Source organism: Xiphophorus couchianus, chromosome 6 (genome assembly GCF_001444195.1).
Source record: "Xiphophorus couchianus chromosome 6, X_couchianus-1.0, whole genome shotgun sequence".
NCBI lineage: Eukaryota > Metazoa > Chordata > Actinopteri > Cyprinodontiformes > Poeciliidae > Xiphophorus > Xiphophorus couchianus.
This window is the reverse complement of record NC_040233.1, coordinates 1843470-1860774: the sequence shown is the minus strand read 5'-3', so window position 1 is coordinate 1860774 and position 17305 is coordinate 1843470. Positions and strand designations below refer to the sequence as shown.

Here is a 17305-nt window from a genome sequence, read left to right as displayed (position 1 = left end):
CCAAAATCTTAGCAGCAGATAATTTCAGTCTAGTAAGCTAAACAGGCCTGGCCTCCATTTTTTGGAATGGCTTGGTCTTGCACATCCAACGAACGCAGGGATTAGATTGAGATCTGGGGAAGTCAGATGCTACATCGCCACCTCTCACTTGTGATGAATCCCCATTTGCATCAGTAAGCTTTGGCCTATGACACAGTCACCAGTTCACCTCTGTTCCTCAGACCACTAGATAGACCAGTGTCTATCTGTATGAAAGCATGAGATGGGGTTCTTTGCATTTACAATACCCAGTTTTCACTGGCACAAACATTTTTAAGAAAAAGAAGAAAAAAAAAATCTATCCTTTAATCATCTACCACTAAATCCAGTTTCAAGTGACGGGACTAGTAGAATAAGCAGCTAGGTCCAGAGTTGTTGGACCTCCCTGCTTGGACCTCCCAAGAGTGGCTGAGATGTCAGATTAGATTGGTAGCCGTTTCTATTTAGATGAAGCCACTAGCAACTGCTTCATCTGTGTACTCTGTGTTTCCTGGAAAGTCCTCTTAGATGAGTGATTCTGTGACTTTTGTCTCTGCTTAACAAGCCAGGTTTTGACGGAGGTTTCACCTTCTTCAAAGGGAATAAGTCCTTTCAGCTTGTAACAAGACCTTGTAACAAGGCCTTGTTACAAGGGGATTGCTGATTGGTTTTCTAAAATAGAGATTATTATTATTATTATTTTTTTTTTTACCAATTCCGATTTTACACTGAAAATGACTACATTTCAGAATTGTGTGGATTAAATTGGAATGTTTATAGTTTAATTTAATTTAGTCAGTATGATTGCTTTGGTTTAATCGGTTTTCGGTAATTAAGACGTGTAAATGTGCTGGATTTGAGGATACTGTAATCTGTAATACAGTCTTCTTTATATCAACACTGGAGACTCCTGCATAAACGGGGCGGGGTTTGTAGAGGTGAATCAACCAAGTCTCTGCTCTGATTGGTCAGCTGTCTTGCCAATAACTCTTACATTCTGCTCGTGCAGGTGCAACGCTGGGCTCTGAACTAGCCGCTGCAGCAAAGCTAAGGGAAAAATCACCCATTTCATGGTAAACCCTGGCTTATCTTGAGTAGCGAGGCTGTGTTCATTACAACAGCGGAAACAGAAAGAACGGAGCTTATCCATTACGAGGTCAGTGATTTAGGTAGTTGTTAATAAGCAAGAGTAACCTTCATTTGACATAGCTGGGATGCTTAGCTAGCTCCTGCAGTCACATTTAACTATAGCTGGATTCAGTTAGCCGTTTACCAGCATTAATTATTTGTTGTTAATAATTAATGCTGTAATGTTTATTATCAACGCTGAACGGCAGTAACTAACATGGAACAGTCCGTCATAAACCGGAGGGCTTGTGTCGAGCTTACTTTGAGAGTACAGCTACATAATTCAAGCTAAGCTCTGTTACTGGATGGTTATGGGATTCAGGCCGTTTTACGTAGGAGAGGAAGATCAGAAGCAATAACTGGAATAAGACACAGATGAATGAAACAATGTCTCCGTTTTTGTTTTGTTTTTTTGTTTTTACGGCATTGTGAAGCATGTTACCAGCGACTTGGCCTGTCCGGCTCAGGCTCTTGTCGTCCCTGGATGGGAGGCGATAGGACAGTCAGTTTAGTTGATGCTTAGTCTGTTAAGCCTTTCTACTTCCGCCCTCTTATCCTCCATGAGGTGAAGGTGTGCGGTTTGTGTCTGACTGGTGGGACGATGAAGTACTCCAGGCTGGGAAAGGGAGGATGGCGGATGACTGCTCTCAGTGGGAGTCCCAGAGAGTGTTTTTTTCTCCCTCAAAACATCTATCACCAACATAGGTGCAGGTTGTCTTGGTTACACTGAGCCTGTTCATTCCCATGTTTTCCATAGATTGAGTCTCAAACAGTTTTTTTAATTTTAATGAATCAAATATCTACAGAGTCAGTATTTACAGTGCTGATATCCACTCTTCCTAACTTATGTGACTCTGTGCTTTGCTGGATTTCAGCTTCTGAACTGCATCCTGACTGATGGTGATCCATTCTTGTCTCCTTGGTGCTTGAAGTTGGATTATCAGATCTCTGAGACCTTCGTTCACTTTGCCTTATGATATGGTGCTCCATCATGCTGGAGACAGATCAGAAGTTTCTATCTGAGGACAGAGATGATGCCACTGCTTTCTGGAGAATTTTACTTTGTTTTTATTGTTTTCTTGGACAGAATTGCCGTCTTTGCTGTTTCTCATCACACGGCTGTTGTCCAAACTGTTCGCCCCCCTACAGGTGCAGATGAACTCACATCCTTCTGGTGCTGATATTCAGAGTCTGCCGTTCTGTAGAATGTTCTGGGGAATAGATAGCTTGGTACTAGCTTAGATGCTCATGGAAATCCAAAAGCCTTCTTCTCTTTGAAGCATATTTGTTCCTCCTTTATAACAGTTTTTTGCAGCGTCACCTGTTTTGCTGATGTGATATCATAACGGTACAGATGGAAAATTAGCTGAAATGAACAAGTGAGTCTTGCTATAAAGTTTAAAATGGAAACTGAGATTCATTCTGAATTAATCTAAAACACAATGATCCAACTATAATAGCACAAAACCTGAAGCTGCAAAGTTTGCAGAACACAACACTGCTGTGAGGCCCAAGCTTCTGGCCATGTCTTCATGTTCTACCTCAAACTCAGATGGCGAAGTCCTAGAGAAAGTCTGGAGAGAACAAATAGAAACAATGAAAACAGATGGAGTCAGTGGTTCGTCTGTGACATAGCTGAAAGCATGTGCTTGTTGTATTCAAGTGTTTTGTGTAGTCTCTGTTTGAATGATGGCTTATTATTTCCTAAGTATGTAAACTTCAGGTGCTAATTGTTGCCTGTTTGTTCATGTATAGATGGCGTCTGCAAATGCGACATATGGACAGAAGGAATCCTCGGACCAGAATTTTGATTACATGTTTAAAATCCTCATCATTGGGAACAGCAGTGTGGGAAAAACCTCCTTCCTCTTCCGCTATGCAGATGACTCGTTCACGCCGGCGTTTGTCAGCACGGTGGGAATTGACTTCAAGGTCAAGACCATCTATAGGAACGACAAAAGGATAAAACTACAGATCTGGGTGAGGACTCTAGGTTTGTCGCACACTTTGTTTTTAAAGCACCGTTCCGAAGTTTGTGGCCATGTTTTTTAAAACTTTGATCTGCCTATTTGGTACCTTTTCTTTTGTTGTCAATTCCCCTTTATTTCTCTTATTGCTGGGTTGCATATGACATAGTACCGACGTCACGCAATGCAGATGGAGGGCAAGAAGTAAATGCAGCCCATTTACATCTGTTGATTCAGCTTCAAATGGCCTAAAGTCTGTGTTGTGTGTGTTCCAACCATTCTAATAGAGAGAAAGATAAACGTTATTTTCGTGTTCCAAGGATCACAGGGAAGTTAATTTTAAAAAACTTACAGAAAAAATACAAGAAAAGTGGATCAACAATCTACAGCTAAAAACAGGAGGTGCGGAAGCTAACAATGCCAGAGTTTTCAGCTCCCACTAACTATCGCATTGTTTAAAATGTACTATCAAATATTTTATTGGACAATTACTTAGACAGACAAGCATTCATATGTAAGGTAAAATATATCATTTTTGCACACTAGCTTGGTTGAACCATGTTTTTAATGTGGTTTCTGTAGATCGCTGCGAATGGTTGACCTACATTGTATACCTACAGTCATACCTGCAGTATGACTCAACATTAACATGCAACTCCAGTATGAATTTGGGTTTACAGGAGCTAAATAAATTATTTACAAGCACATAGAAATAACATGGGTTAGCTTGTTATTTGCGTTAGCGATAGTCTGCAGCTTTGCCTTCGGTCAGTGAACAGTCAGTAAACTTGTGAGCCTGTCAGAAGATGGCGTCGTATTCTTGTTGTAATACATGGGCTGACTTTCTCTGCAGCTGCTCCTCTAAAACACAGATGTTTGGTGCAATCAATTATCAGGAAAAGATTGGATTTTTAGGTTTGATGGGTCACAGATAAACGCCAATGAAACTTTAAATAGTTTCACTGGCGTTCTAGCTGAGAAGTCAGCTAGATCTGAACTGACTTCTCAGTTCGTATTTAGTTAAGCCTGTAAAGCAAAAACTGAAGACAGAAGGAAAGGCTGCCAATGGATATGCAGATCTGTTGATTGTTGTGGAGATTAAAGTTGCACTGATTTCTTTCTCTTTTTTTCCCAAATCTTTCATGTGATTACACAATCTTTCTTGGAATATCTGTACCAACAACTCATTTTCGCATGCGCTAAAATAAATACTACAGTTTGTTTTTGCACATCAATGGAACTCTGAAAATAGTATATGATTTAAAAAATTAAATCATAACTTTTTAAACTTAACTTTTACAGTCTAGTAAAACGATTTCATTGCATTTTACTAGACTGCTTTTACTGGTGCCGTAGTTTCTGAGAGAAAAAAATCATAATTAATGTGCACACAGGCACATTATGCCTGTGTGCAATAATCAAACATGAGGAAAGATATAATGATACTTTAGGGTTTCCCATGAATATAGACTTGTACAATAACTTGTGCAAGTAACACCTTTAATATAATAAAAGATGTGATTATTATAAAAATCCAGTTGATAACACAGATGCATTGTGTCGAGAAAACCCGAGATCATCCCGCTTCCACATGCTGGAAGTTTTAGTTTAAAGTAACAATAATGAAGTTACCTTTAAAATGAACCTCACAAGTGACATCTAGGCAGAACAGTAGACTTAAACTTCAATAAAATTAATCTGGTTGTGTGTGTTGTTTTTGTCTCTTGCAAACTTTGCTTTAATTTCTATCTAATCATAAGAAATCATAGTCAGAAAGAGAGAGTCATGATACAAGAAGAGCAGGTTTCCTGGAAAAAAGAGGAAGTAAGTTTCCACCCTGCAGTTGTATAAAAATAGTTGAGACTATTCCTTATTTCAAAGCATAAAAGTTTTAAAGAATGAAGTCTAAACATTTTGAGTAATTGAATAAGACCCAAAGTAAAATACTTACACTTACACTTACACCTGTGGGAATGCTTACAAGTAAAACAAGTAACTGTAACTATGGTATCAAATAATTAGAATAATGGATTATTCTTGGTTTCTTTACAGAAAACGTCTGTAATAACTCACATTAAGATTATAATAAGAATAACTAATAAGTCATGGCTATCATAATTATTATGATTGCCATAAGTTATAACCTTTGTAATCAAAGAAACTAAAAAGGTTATGGATGTGATTTTGACATTGAACTTGAGATGGTGTAAAATGTGTAACTGCAATTAAAGATCACTGGTGTTGTGTTGGAGGTAGATGTTAGGGGAATAGAGGAACTAACAGGAGGACAGAGATGACCAATGCCTTATTTGGAAATGGATTGCTGAACAACTTAAACTGTTGGAAAGAAAGATTTTATAGGCAACACATGTAGGAGGAACGTTGAGCAACCCTGGGACGTTAGCACAGACATCAGGACATAATGTCTCTAAGACAAAGATGGATATGAGATCATCTATCCATGCCAATGAAATAAGCACAGCAACAATGCTAGCCAATGCAAACACGCCAATAGGGTGGATAAACCCTATAAAAGGTGAGTGCAAAAGAGGAACCTTTGATTGGATCCTTCAGGCAGCTTCGAGTCGAGATCAAGATGGACAAAGAACTCTGCAGCTGAAGAGGAGCTGGGGCCACAGAGCCGAAGACTGACCTGCACTTGGGAACCCGTCAGCCCCGCAACATGTGACTTCAAATCGCGCTTCTCTCCTCAGCTGGGTTCAGACCGCAAAGGCAAAGATGAAGACCAAGGCAAAGATGAAGATAAAGACAAAGAACAATGGCAAAGAAGAATTGGTGCTTTCCTTCCGTTCTACATCTCAACGGACCAGAAAGATCGTGAAACAAGATGAAAGGAGCTTCAGAGCTGCAAGACAAGAAGCTGAGGACAGCTACGCACATGAGGAAGTCACCCTAAGACCTGAGACCTGCTGCTCTAAATCGGTACTCTTCCTACCAGCACCCAAGTCCTGTGTGACCTCACCATCCACGCAGAGACGAAAGCTCATCAGACCTACAGAGATTCCTGTCTTCATCGATGAACCTCCTCCTCCTGCTGCATCAGGCCAATTCTGGGGCCCAAAATCCTACGCTCTGTCCATCTCTCTCAAAGGTTCCCTTTTTAGTTCTCAGTGTCAGCATTAGGGAAAGACAGCCTAGATTTTTTACTTATTTGATTATTTCTGCTACTGAATTAAGCTGCACTGACTCTTGCAAAAATACTTTACTAATAAAATATTTAGAATTAAGAAAATCTAAAAGATGTTGTGGACATTCAATTAATGAATCACCTCAAAGTTCTTTGATGGTTGTAAAATAGCTATTCTGTAGTTAAAAGGTGAAAAATGTTTTGCTTTTAGCCCAAAACTATATGTAAAACAACATCCTTGGGACTCACCTGAGTCACTAAAACCTACCTGGTTCATTAACAAGTGCAAGTTGTAATAAAGAGAACGAGCGACCGTTAACAGGTGTGCTCTGTGAAACTAGTTGGCTGCAGGCTGCTCAGACTGGCTAATTCACAGGGGGAAGAAGGGTGGGGCATCTGAATGGAGGTTGTCAGAAACCAAGCGAGTCTTTCTCCATACCAACTTAAACAGAGTTTACTTCAGTTCTGGACAGGGAAAATCCCAGCAGATTTAGGAAACTAATCTCACCGTTAGACGGAGAGCTGGTAACATATCTCCCCTCTCAGAAGAGGAAGTAGAGAGCGAGAGGTAGAGAGAGAAAGGAGGGGGGGGGGGCTGTTGTGCAACAACAATTGCAGTCCAGTGAGTCCAATTCTGATTTCTACTGATCTTTGAACTAAATTATGACAATGATTATTCACTGAGGAAATTATAAAATTGTCTAGGAAATAGATCCTGTTGTAGCAAGTCATATTTTAATATAAATATGCCTGGTAGAGCTATGTTTTAACAGTGACCCATTTTTATCTAAGATAATTACTATTTTCTTTATTATCTCTTTAAGATTTTTCAGTAATTGGGCAAATGATATTAGGATATGACTGATGATCTGACCGAGCAGTAAGATCATTTAAATGGATTTTATGCATGGCTCAATGTTCTCATGAATAAATGTTGTTTTTTTCATGGACCTTTCATGCTAGGGGTTTTAAATGTGTATGGTTGATTCACCCTGCTGAACAAATGTAGCTTCATCTCCAACACCACCTCTAACTTTGATCCACACCTGCCATCAGGGCTCTCTCAGTATTGCCCTGAACACGTTGGATTCTGGTCTGAACATGACCTCTGGGTTCCTCTAGTGGTCACAAACAGAACTGAGAATTTAGTTTTGTTCATATATTGTAAGAGCTTACTTGTTAGATGATACCCAACAAGTAAGCTGTAGAGGATGAAAGAGATGTTTTTGTTTAAAAGGCTTATAGCTTGGATTTAAAATTATAATGTAAGGGGAGGAAATTTGCATGTTGGGGGCGCTGCAGTGGTTGAGCACAACCCATGTATTACTCTGACTCGACGCGGCCGTCACAGGCTCGAGTCCCGGCCTGACAACCTTTGCCTTTGTCTTCCTTCTCTCTCATTACCCACTTTCCTGTCTGACCACTATCAAAAAATAAAGGACACCAGAAAAAATAAAACCTTAAAAAATCCATCCATCCATCCATCCATCTTCTTCCGCTTATCCGAGGTCGGGTCGCGGGGGTAGCAACTTCAGAAGGGAGGCCCAGACTTCCCTCTCCCCAGCCACTTCTTCTAGCTCTTCCGGGGGAATCCCGAGGTGTTCCCAGGCCAGCCGAGAGACATAGTCTCTCCAGCGTGTCCTGGGTCTTCCTCGGGGCCTCCTCCCGGTGGGACGTGCCCGGAACACCTCACCAGGGAGGCGTCCAGGAGGCATCCTGGCCAGATGCCCGAGCCACCTCAACTGGCTCCTCTCGATGTGAAGGAGCAGCGGCTCTACTCTGAGTCCCTCCCGGATGACTGAGCTTCTTACCCTATCTCTAAGGGAGAGCCCAGCCACCCTACGGAGAAAACCCATTTCAGCCGCTTGTATCCGCGATCTCGTTCTTTCGGTCATGACCCAAAGCTCGTGACCATAGATGAGGGTGGGAACGTAGATCGACCGGTAAATCGAGAGCTTCGCTTTTTGGCTCAGCTCTCTCTTCACCACGACGGACCGGTACAGCGCCCGCTTGACAGCAGACGCTGCGCCAATCCGCCTGTCGATCTCCCGCTCCCTTCTTCCCTCGTTCGTGAACAAGATCCCGAGATACTTGAACTCCTCCACCTGGGGCAGGACACCCCCCTTGACCCGGAGAAGGCACTCTACCCTTTTCCGGCTCAAGACCATGGCCTCGGATTTGGAGGCACTGATCCCCATCCCGGCCGCTTCACACTCGGCTGCGAACCGCTCCAGCGAGAGCTGCAGATCACGATCTGATGAAGCCAAAAGGACCACATCATCTGCAAAAAGCAGAGATGAGATCCTAAGGCCACCAAATCGGATCCCCTCAACACCTTGGCTGCACCTTAAAAAATAAAATTAATAATAATAAATGAAATTCACATGTTGATTTTGTACATCCCAGTCTAAAACTGAGAGTCTGCAACGTCCAGCTCATCACTGATGAGTGAGTTCAGTCACAAACAGTCGCACACTATACACTGACCCTGCAATGCTAATGAGATGTGGACTGCTTTATTACTACGCACTGTGTAAAGCTATTGCATTTTAATAGTATGCATAATGTACAACCTGCACCAGTAACTATTACTTTTATTAAAAGTTCTATTACTCATTATTTTGTCACTAATTGTAAAATAGTTATAAAAATGTAACATTAACTTGTCAGATACAAGCAGTCAGTCAGTTTGTGGTTATGTATTAAACTGTTCAAATCAGAGATGTTTCATATTTAATAAATCAAACGCAATAGTGTCTCAGAACATTCCTACGTTATTACGAGTCTCCAGTTTCATTACTCAGACATTTCAACTTTTAAATTCAGCCGACGACCTTTAAACTTCACAGCAATCCTACTGATGGTCCACATTAGCTGTTAACTGACCTTTCTAAGACTGGTTTTTATGACCATTGAGGCAAGCTGTCTGGTCAGGTTCTCTGATAACTTCCAGCTGTTAAACATCTGCCTCTTTGGTCAGAATCCTTCCATCGTTAGGAATGATTATGTAATCACTATTATATAATGATTGCTTATTGCATTAGGGACCAGAACATGATGTTAAAGTCACACTTTGGCTTTACTGATGGATGTCTTTTTAAAATGTATCTTATTTTATAGTCACTCATCTTGATAGCCCTGTATGCTTGAAGTAATCTATGGAGTGTGTTTTGGTTCCGTGTGTGTGCAGGACACTGCTGGTCAGGAGCGCTATAGAACAATCACCACAGCCTACTACAGGGGAGCAATGGGCTTCATCCTCATGTATGACATCACCAATGAGGAGTCCTTTAATGCTGTGCAAGACTGGTAAGAGACTGGTACATGTGCTGCTAAAAAGATTAGCAATATCATGAAAGGGCAAATATTGGAATCTCATAGTGAAACTCACACCATGATAAGCTAATTAACCTGCAAACAGCAGAAGGTTTACTCAAAAACTCTACACAATCTACTGACTAGACAGACGGCCTGAAGACCATCATGGACACCGTCCACAAGGAGGGGAAGACACAGCAGGTACATGCTGAAGCAGCTGGTTGTTCAGCGTGTTGAATCCGAGCATATTCATAGAAAGTTGAGTGGAAGGTAAAAGTGGGATAGGAAAAGGTGCAGCAACAGAATCCCTTCAAGAATTTTTAGGGAACTTCACAAAGAGAGACCTGAGTCAGAAAATGTCCAGCAGATCAACATTTGTAAGATCCATCTGAGATACTTAACTTTGGGTTTTCATGATCTTTAAGCCATAATCATCAAAGTTACAAGACATAAAGGCTTCAAGTATTTCACTCCATGTAAAATGGATCTATATCGTAGACAAGTTTCACGTTCTGAAATGAGAGAGGAGAAATATTGAACTTTTTCATGATTTCTAACTTCCTGAGACGTACGTCTGTTTGTAGGAAAGTAGTGACTCTATCTGTTTCAGTTTTTCATTCAGCTCTCTGCTGCTTGGACGACCTTTCATTCCTCTGAGTTTCTGGAAACAGACATGTTAAGCAGAATACATTAAAATATACAGTACATAAAATTCTAATCACAATGTCTGTTCCACAGAGAGTCATCAATATTTTTATTGATTGTTGTACCTCATAGAAGAAGCTGTGTTTATCCTTTCCTAGGAAGGTCACTGAAGTCATTAAGAAAATGAAGGAGCCTTGTGTTTGTGTTGACAGGTCGACCCAGATCAAGACGTACTCATGGGACAACGCCCAGGTCCTCCTGGTGGGAAACAAGTGTGATATGGAGGATGAGCGGGTGGTGGCGTCCGACAGGGGGCGCCAGCTGTCAGAGCAACTTGGTAATGTGGCCCATTTAGCACCTCTCAGCACACAGCACTTTGAAGTATGGCTGCAACTAAGCATTATTTTAGTAAGTGATTATTCTGACAATTAATTGGATAAAAAAGTTGACACACACTGTAGATTTTTAATTTAACCACTTAAGCCTTTTTTATGCAATGTTAGAAACACATTGACAAATACAAATAATTAAATTCCTTCCCTTAGCTAAGAAAATAAACATTTTATTCCCCAAACTTCAGTAACAGCATTCTTTAGTGAACACTTGATAATCTGTAGCAAAGGATTCATCTGCAGCTAAAAATCCTTCAACACATGAACACATCAGGCCTTTCTGCTGGACTCAACATCAATACAGTGTAGGGCTGGTCTGGTGATTCATTTTGAATAAACTCATCAATAAATGGGTAGCAAAAGTTGCTTGATAGATTTTCATTATTTATTTTTTTACAGAATTTGAACCAGGTCGAGCTAAAACTATCACTTGCGACGTTCTAGGTCACAGGTCTCAAACTCCAGTCCTCAAGGGCCACTGTCCTGCAGTTTTTATATGTGCCACAGGTACAAAACACTGGAATGAAATGGCTTAATTACCTTCTCCTTTTGTAGATAAGGGGGGAGTAATTAAGAGGTCTCACCAAGGTTAGCCTTGCTAATGACATAATTATTCTATTCAGGTGTGGTGCAGCAGAGGCACATCTAAAAGTTGCAGGACAGCAGCAATTGAGGACTGGAGTTTGACACCCCTGTTCTAGGTAGAACATATGTACAGACAAGGGATTTTTTCTTAAATGAAGAATGTATGTATTTCTTGTACAATTTTCGTTTGATTATTGCTCTGAGGTTCTTTTAACAAATGACATTTTTTGAGTCTTTATACTCAATTAATGATTACCCAATTACTGAATTAGTGGATTATTTCAATAATCGATTAAATACAATTGTTTCGGCAGGACATCAACCCTACACACGGAACCAGAGCTGCAGTTTAGATCAGTTTAGATACTGTAGATACAGTTTAGATGTATCAAAATAGCCCAGTTCAGCTATATGTCCAATTGAGATTTTGAAAATGTCAGATCTGACCTGGACATGTTTCAGGCAAGAAAGGACATATTCTTGTTACTTTTTTTTGTGGTTGAAAATAAATTTGAGAACCATTCGTCATTTTCCTTTAACTTCACAACTATTAGTTACTTTGAGTTGGTATATCACAAAATATTTCAATATAATACATAAAAGCATGTGATTGTATTCTAATAAATAGTGAAAAAGATCTGGTTATCAATGTATTGCGTTTAACAGTGACATTTTTAACATTGTACTGGAGCTCACTGCTTGTCTAAGTTAACATCTTGGTTCCTCCATGTATGTTTGACAGGTTTTGAGTTCTTTGAAGCAAGCGCTAAAGACAACATCAACGTGAAGCAGACGTTCGAGCGACTGGTGGACATCATCTGTGAGAGGATGACAGAGACTCTGGACAACAACGACCCAACGGTCACCGGAGCCAAGCAGGGGCCACAGCTCAATGAGCAGCCCCAGAGGTCTCACCAAGATTGCGCTTGCTGAATGCACACATACTCACACACCCCTATGCACACGCACCCCCCTCCCCCCACACACACTGCTTGTCCTGATTTTTCAAGGTTTTTTTAGTCTGGATCTTGCTGTTTGTTCTTTTTAATATGCAGATGCAAGACGTCCCTGCACATAAACACTGCCATCCATCCACAGCCCCACACCAGGAGCAGAGTCTGCCAGGAGTTGGGCCTTCCAGGGGCTGTCCTTCTGCTCAGCAACATTCCCTGACTCTTTCATACACTTCTTAAACACACTAAGCTGTATGTTACCAGATGTGCAACAGTTGTAATTATTGTCCCTCTGAAAAGGTGTTTATTGAGGAAGTCGGTTCATGTAGGCGTGTTTTGGAGGATCTGAAATCCTCTTTTTAGTGTTTTGGTCGACTTTTAGGGAGATTTTGGACCCAAGTTTGATGTTCAGGCAGAGTTGTTCTTAAATTAAGAAATTATTTTATATATTTGTCTTAAAAACATATAGTTACAATAGATCTGAAAAGTGTTCAAACCTATGTTTAAAATGTAGGGTTTTTAAAAAAAGGCCATGATAAATTATCTCAAAAAATTTTTCTTTATTAATGAGACATACATCCTGTGTAATCCAACTGAAAACAAATCTGCTTTAGTAAAAGAAAAAAAATAGAAATGTGCAACAACCCAGATGCATACATTTTCACACCCTTAAGCTAAAATTTTGCTGAAGCTTCTTGTCATTCATTTTAAACATTCTTGGCTCTCCACAGGTTGGTTTAGGCCTAATCCAAACATAGCCAGATATCGGGGGAAAAAATACACTTTTTTTGCGTTTCGGCTTTTCATCCACACAAAAACTGTTTAATATCACTAAAAACGATTATTTATAAAAACTCCCACCATAATAAGGAGAATTTTATGATTCTCCTTATTTGTGTTTGTGTGTACATTGGAAAACAGGCATTTACAGTCTGCCACAAATAATACGCCAAATATATTCACATGCTTGCTTTGACACGATTCCCAACCGACATAATCTAGTGTTTAAATAACCTAATTAAAAGTCGTTGAACCTACATAGTTGTCTAACCAAATGATACTCCTGGCACTACATTTTCTTTCTAATAGGAAGCCGTGATTGTTTTGAAGCAACCTGATTGGCTGTGATTGGTGTAGCATTGCGCTACACTGCCCCCTATAGGTGTGGCATGTTTAAAAAGAAACTTGACAGATGGATCTGTTCGGGTCCATGTAGATGAAATGTTTTCTGAAACTGATCCCATGTGTACAATATTATTTTTTTAAACAACATGGCTGAGATTTTTGATTTTATAAAGACCCAGCTACGTGTTTACAAGGCTTTAGTAATATTTACCCATTCAGATCAAAGTTCTCCAAATCTATCCACTTGTGAGGACATATGTTTTCCACATCCCTTCTCGGGTTCAGATTCATTTCTTGGCTCCAGTGAAGACATTCTCCTCAGACTCACGGTGATGCTAAAACATCAAATCCACCTTCAACTTCAGGTTTGTAGGAGACACTTCGGCGTTTTATTTGGAGCTGTGCATAATCTCACCCACTGTGACAAAAAAACATCTTCCTCTGAAGATAAGCAACCCCAGAGCATAATGCTGCCACCACCATGTTTCATTGTGGGTATGATGTTCTTTTATTGAAACTTGCTGTTATTGTGGCCCAGAAAATCTATTTGGGTTTTATCAGATGGTAGCGGACGTTTTGGATGTGTGCAGGAGTTGGACATCCCAGCTCCTTTTTCTGCTTGTTAGAAACATATAGAACACACCCAGTACTTTTTTCTGCAGCTCTTTCCGTGTTGCTGTTAGTCTACTATCAACCTCACTGACCCAGTGATTACATTTAATCAGTTCATCATTATAGCTTCATCAGTTTTGGAGAAATGTCCTGTTAACAGAACATGGCTGTTGTCCCTATTTTATTGATATCTGTTTGCATTGTGCTATGATTTGAATGTAATGCTGAGGATTTTCATGTACCATCTTCTGACTGGTACCTTTGATCTGTTCTGCAGAGCTATAGCTAAAGATGTTGGTAACAACATCAGGAAAAAAATGATCTCAAGAACAGCTCAATGTTGTTTACATTTAATCAGATTTACTATGATTTATATAGTGATGAAGTTAGGAAGACTGAATCAAAAGTATTAGTTTCAGGGTTTGCACACTCATGCAACTAGATAATTAAAATTTTTTATTTGTTTTATATCTTCCCCTCTAACTGATGTTTGTTTCCAGATGAATTGAACAGGATGCCTGTTGGACTAGATGTGAGAAAAGTGATCATTTGATCATAGTTTTTTTTTATTTCACACAAACCTAGCATCTTAACAAAGGTGTTTTTACTTTTGAGAGCAAAAGCATATAGTAAATTTCTATGAAAAAGTAAGTCAACATTCTGGTTGGACCTGGATAAGGAACAGCATAACCTGGATGTTTGATGCATTTATAAAACTCATTGAGCATCGGCTCTAAGTCATACATCACAGTAGGAGAATATCAAATGTCTCTGGCCACTCAAGATTTTATAAATATCTACAAATGTCAATAAATGTGCATTTTAAAATGCAGATATTTACAGTATCCATATAAACTGATTGTGAAGCGGTGGTTGGATTCCTGCCTGTGTTGTCGTCAGAGCTGCATGTTGTTGATGTTTTCACGCTTCTTCTGACTGGTTTATTAGTATGAGCTGTTGATTTTACTGGTCTTACTCTCATCACTCCCATTCCCTCTACTATTTTAAAATGCCAGATTGGTGTGAAAAGTTTCTGATGTTTAACTCTTGACACCCCACAGCTTTTATTCAGTGCATATAGTGGGTGTTGGTCATTCCTCCTTTCTCCATTCCACTCTTCTGCAGTTTTAGTTGTTTCCTTCTGTGCATCAGAACATTTTGTACCAATCATGCATCAATCTGTTCTCAACAAAGGTACGTCTTGTACCCACTTTAACAACCAGTAATAGGAACTTTTTATGTCCTGCTGTAGGGAATAATTTTATTTAATTCAATTTAAAAAAACAACTTATTTATCCTAAAAGGAAATGAAATGTCTTAACTCATCATCCAAGTATCTTCAAAGAGTTGTTGTTGAAGGTGATGCTGCAGGCACAAAGGATCAGTCAGTAGCAGTCAGTATGGCAACAAATCTGAAGAAGCCTCTGTCTGAAACTTGTTTGCTGTATGACAGTATCATGGCTGTCATGAGATCCTAACAGCTCAGTATCCAGGCAACAGAGACGATATTCCCCAGTAACATGTCCTGGATTACTCCATCAATTGTTGGGTAGCACTGCTAGCCCATCTCATTTGCTGTTGCCACATCTTTTTTCATCTTTGTTTGGCTGTATAGTTAGAAACGGAGAAAGAGAGACATTGGAGTCTGAGATATAACTTCTATAAATCATTTTTAAGGAATAATTTCATAAGAACCAAGTGGTTCAAACGGTTGGAAAAATTCTAATCTATGGGAATTGTGTTCCATTGAAAATCTTACAAAACTTATATTGAATTAAATTAGACTACATGTCTGACCAGAGCTATTTTTAAAAAATCTTCCTTCCATTATTCTTCTAAACACCTATTTATCAAGAGACATAAAATTATGCACATTGGTCAAGTGGAAATTAAATGGTTTGTTTGCTGGTACAAAATGGAAGTAGGTGGGAAGAAGATGAGGTTCTGATGACGAGGTGAAGGGACACATTGACCCAGAGACTAATTGGACTATCAGAACCCCCAGGTAGTCTGACATGCCATCAGAACCGATCCATCTGTTTTCTGCAGAACATGTTGGGATTTTTGAGACTGTCTGCTTTGGTTTATGCCAATGCGATGAAGGATGTGTCTGCGCTCGTTTTTACTACTAACCAACTCATGCAGTCACAAAATTGCTGAGCCATGCGCCAATTGTTTCACATGAATTATTTATTTTCGTATTTATGACCTAACTTATTTTTTTGTAGTATTTAAGATTATGCATTATATTCTGCACGTTTTGAGGAGATGTTTGCTCGTATTCAGTAGCCTGACGTTTTCCAGCACTTCTGGAAAATGAGTGTTAGCAGAGCAGCGTGTAAGATGATTCCTTTTGAGGGGGCAGAGTAGAGCATTAACACATTCCAGAGTGAGAACTTATCATGCTCAAGTAGCTTTAGTGAGGAGTTTGTCTTTTGATATCAGTTTTGTAACTGCTATGATTCCCCACACTCAGTTAAGACAACTTAGATTTGTAAAACAAGGCGTGCGTGAGTAAAAGCAACCTAATAAAGAGCATTTTCAGGATTTTTTTTTTTTTTAAGTATTCTGAATAAATCTAAGGTCCAAGTTCCCTGACTGTTGGTTAGAAATGTTCTGTTGAGCCTGTCTGGTGTCAAAAAGGGAAATCACTGCTGCAGGTTACCTGAATACTCTGACTTCTTCATAAAAAAGTGATTTTGACTATTTTTGTTCACGTTTGACTTGTTTACTGTTTTTTTTTTAATTATTAGATTTATTTATTGTGTTTTGCTACAGTTTTAACTTTGCTAAAGAGTAAAAGGCATATCAGTCCTGTTCTCCTTCAATCATCCATGGCAGAATTCCTAACTGTAAATAGGAACATCCTTCCTGTCAGATAATAGTTGTGTGAACTGTGTTGTAACTCTGTAATACCAGGTTTACTAAAATAAGGAACCAATAAACCGTAATAAATGCAGGAGGTTTGTGTTGGTTCTATTGTTGTTCACAAGATCTTAATTTTTTCATGAAGATTTTGCTGATTTGGGGAAAAAGACCACATATAAAACTTTAAATTATTATAATCAGAAGGTGTTCATTTGAGTTGAACATGCTGGCATTGCAAAACCAGGGTTTCTGCAAGTTAATTTTCTAATCCGATAAATAATAAATCCTAAAAGAGTTTTAAATGTTCTCTGGTTTCATATGTTGGGTCTTAAGAAATCTTTATGTCTTAAAATGTGGCGTTAGTTCATGCAGTGTAACTACCATCACTCTTTTTCTTACTGAGAAAGGCAGTGGTCTTTTTTTGTTTTCTGCATTGCAGTAAAAGTTGAGAAATTTGGATTAGAGACAAAACTACAAGTTCCAAGATTCACTGGAATAAACAGCCTTTCAAAATGGATTGTGTAACATTCAGATTTCCTTGCAGAT

The 17305-nt window shown here is 39.4% G+C and overlaps 1 protein-coding gene across 1 annotated transcript; it reads left to right on the top strand.

Moving 5' to 3' along the window:
* The first annotated feature begins 997 nt into the window (after positions 1 to 997).
* Positions 998 to 16853, top strand: rab3aa (RAB3A, member RAS oncogene family, a). Its single transcript, XM_028020873.1, has 5 exons — positions 998 to 1174; positions 2902 to 3126; positions 9452 to 9570; positions 10437 to 10561; positions 11944 to 16853. Exons 2-5 carry the CDS (start codon positions 2902 to 2904, stop codon positions 12132 to 12134), a joined length of 660 nt encoding a protein of 219 aa, XP_027876674.1. The 5' UTR covers positions 998 to 1174; the 3' UTR covers positions 12135 to 16853.
* Positions 16854 to 17305: the final 452 nt, after the last annotated feature.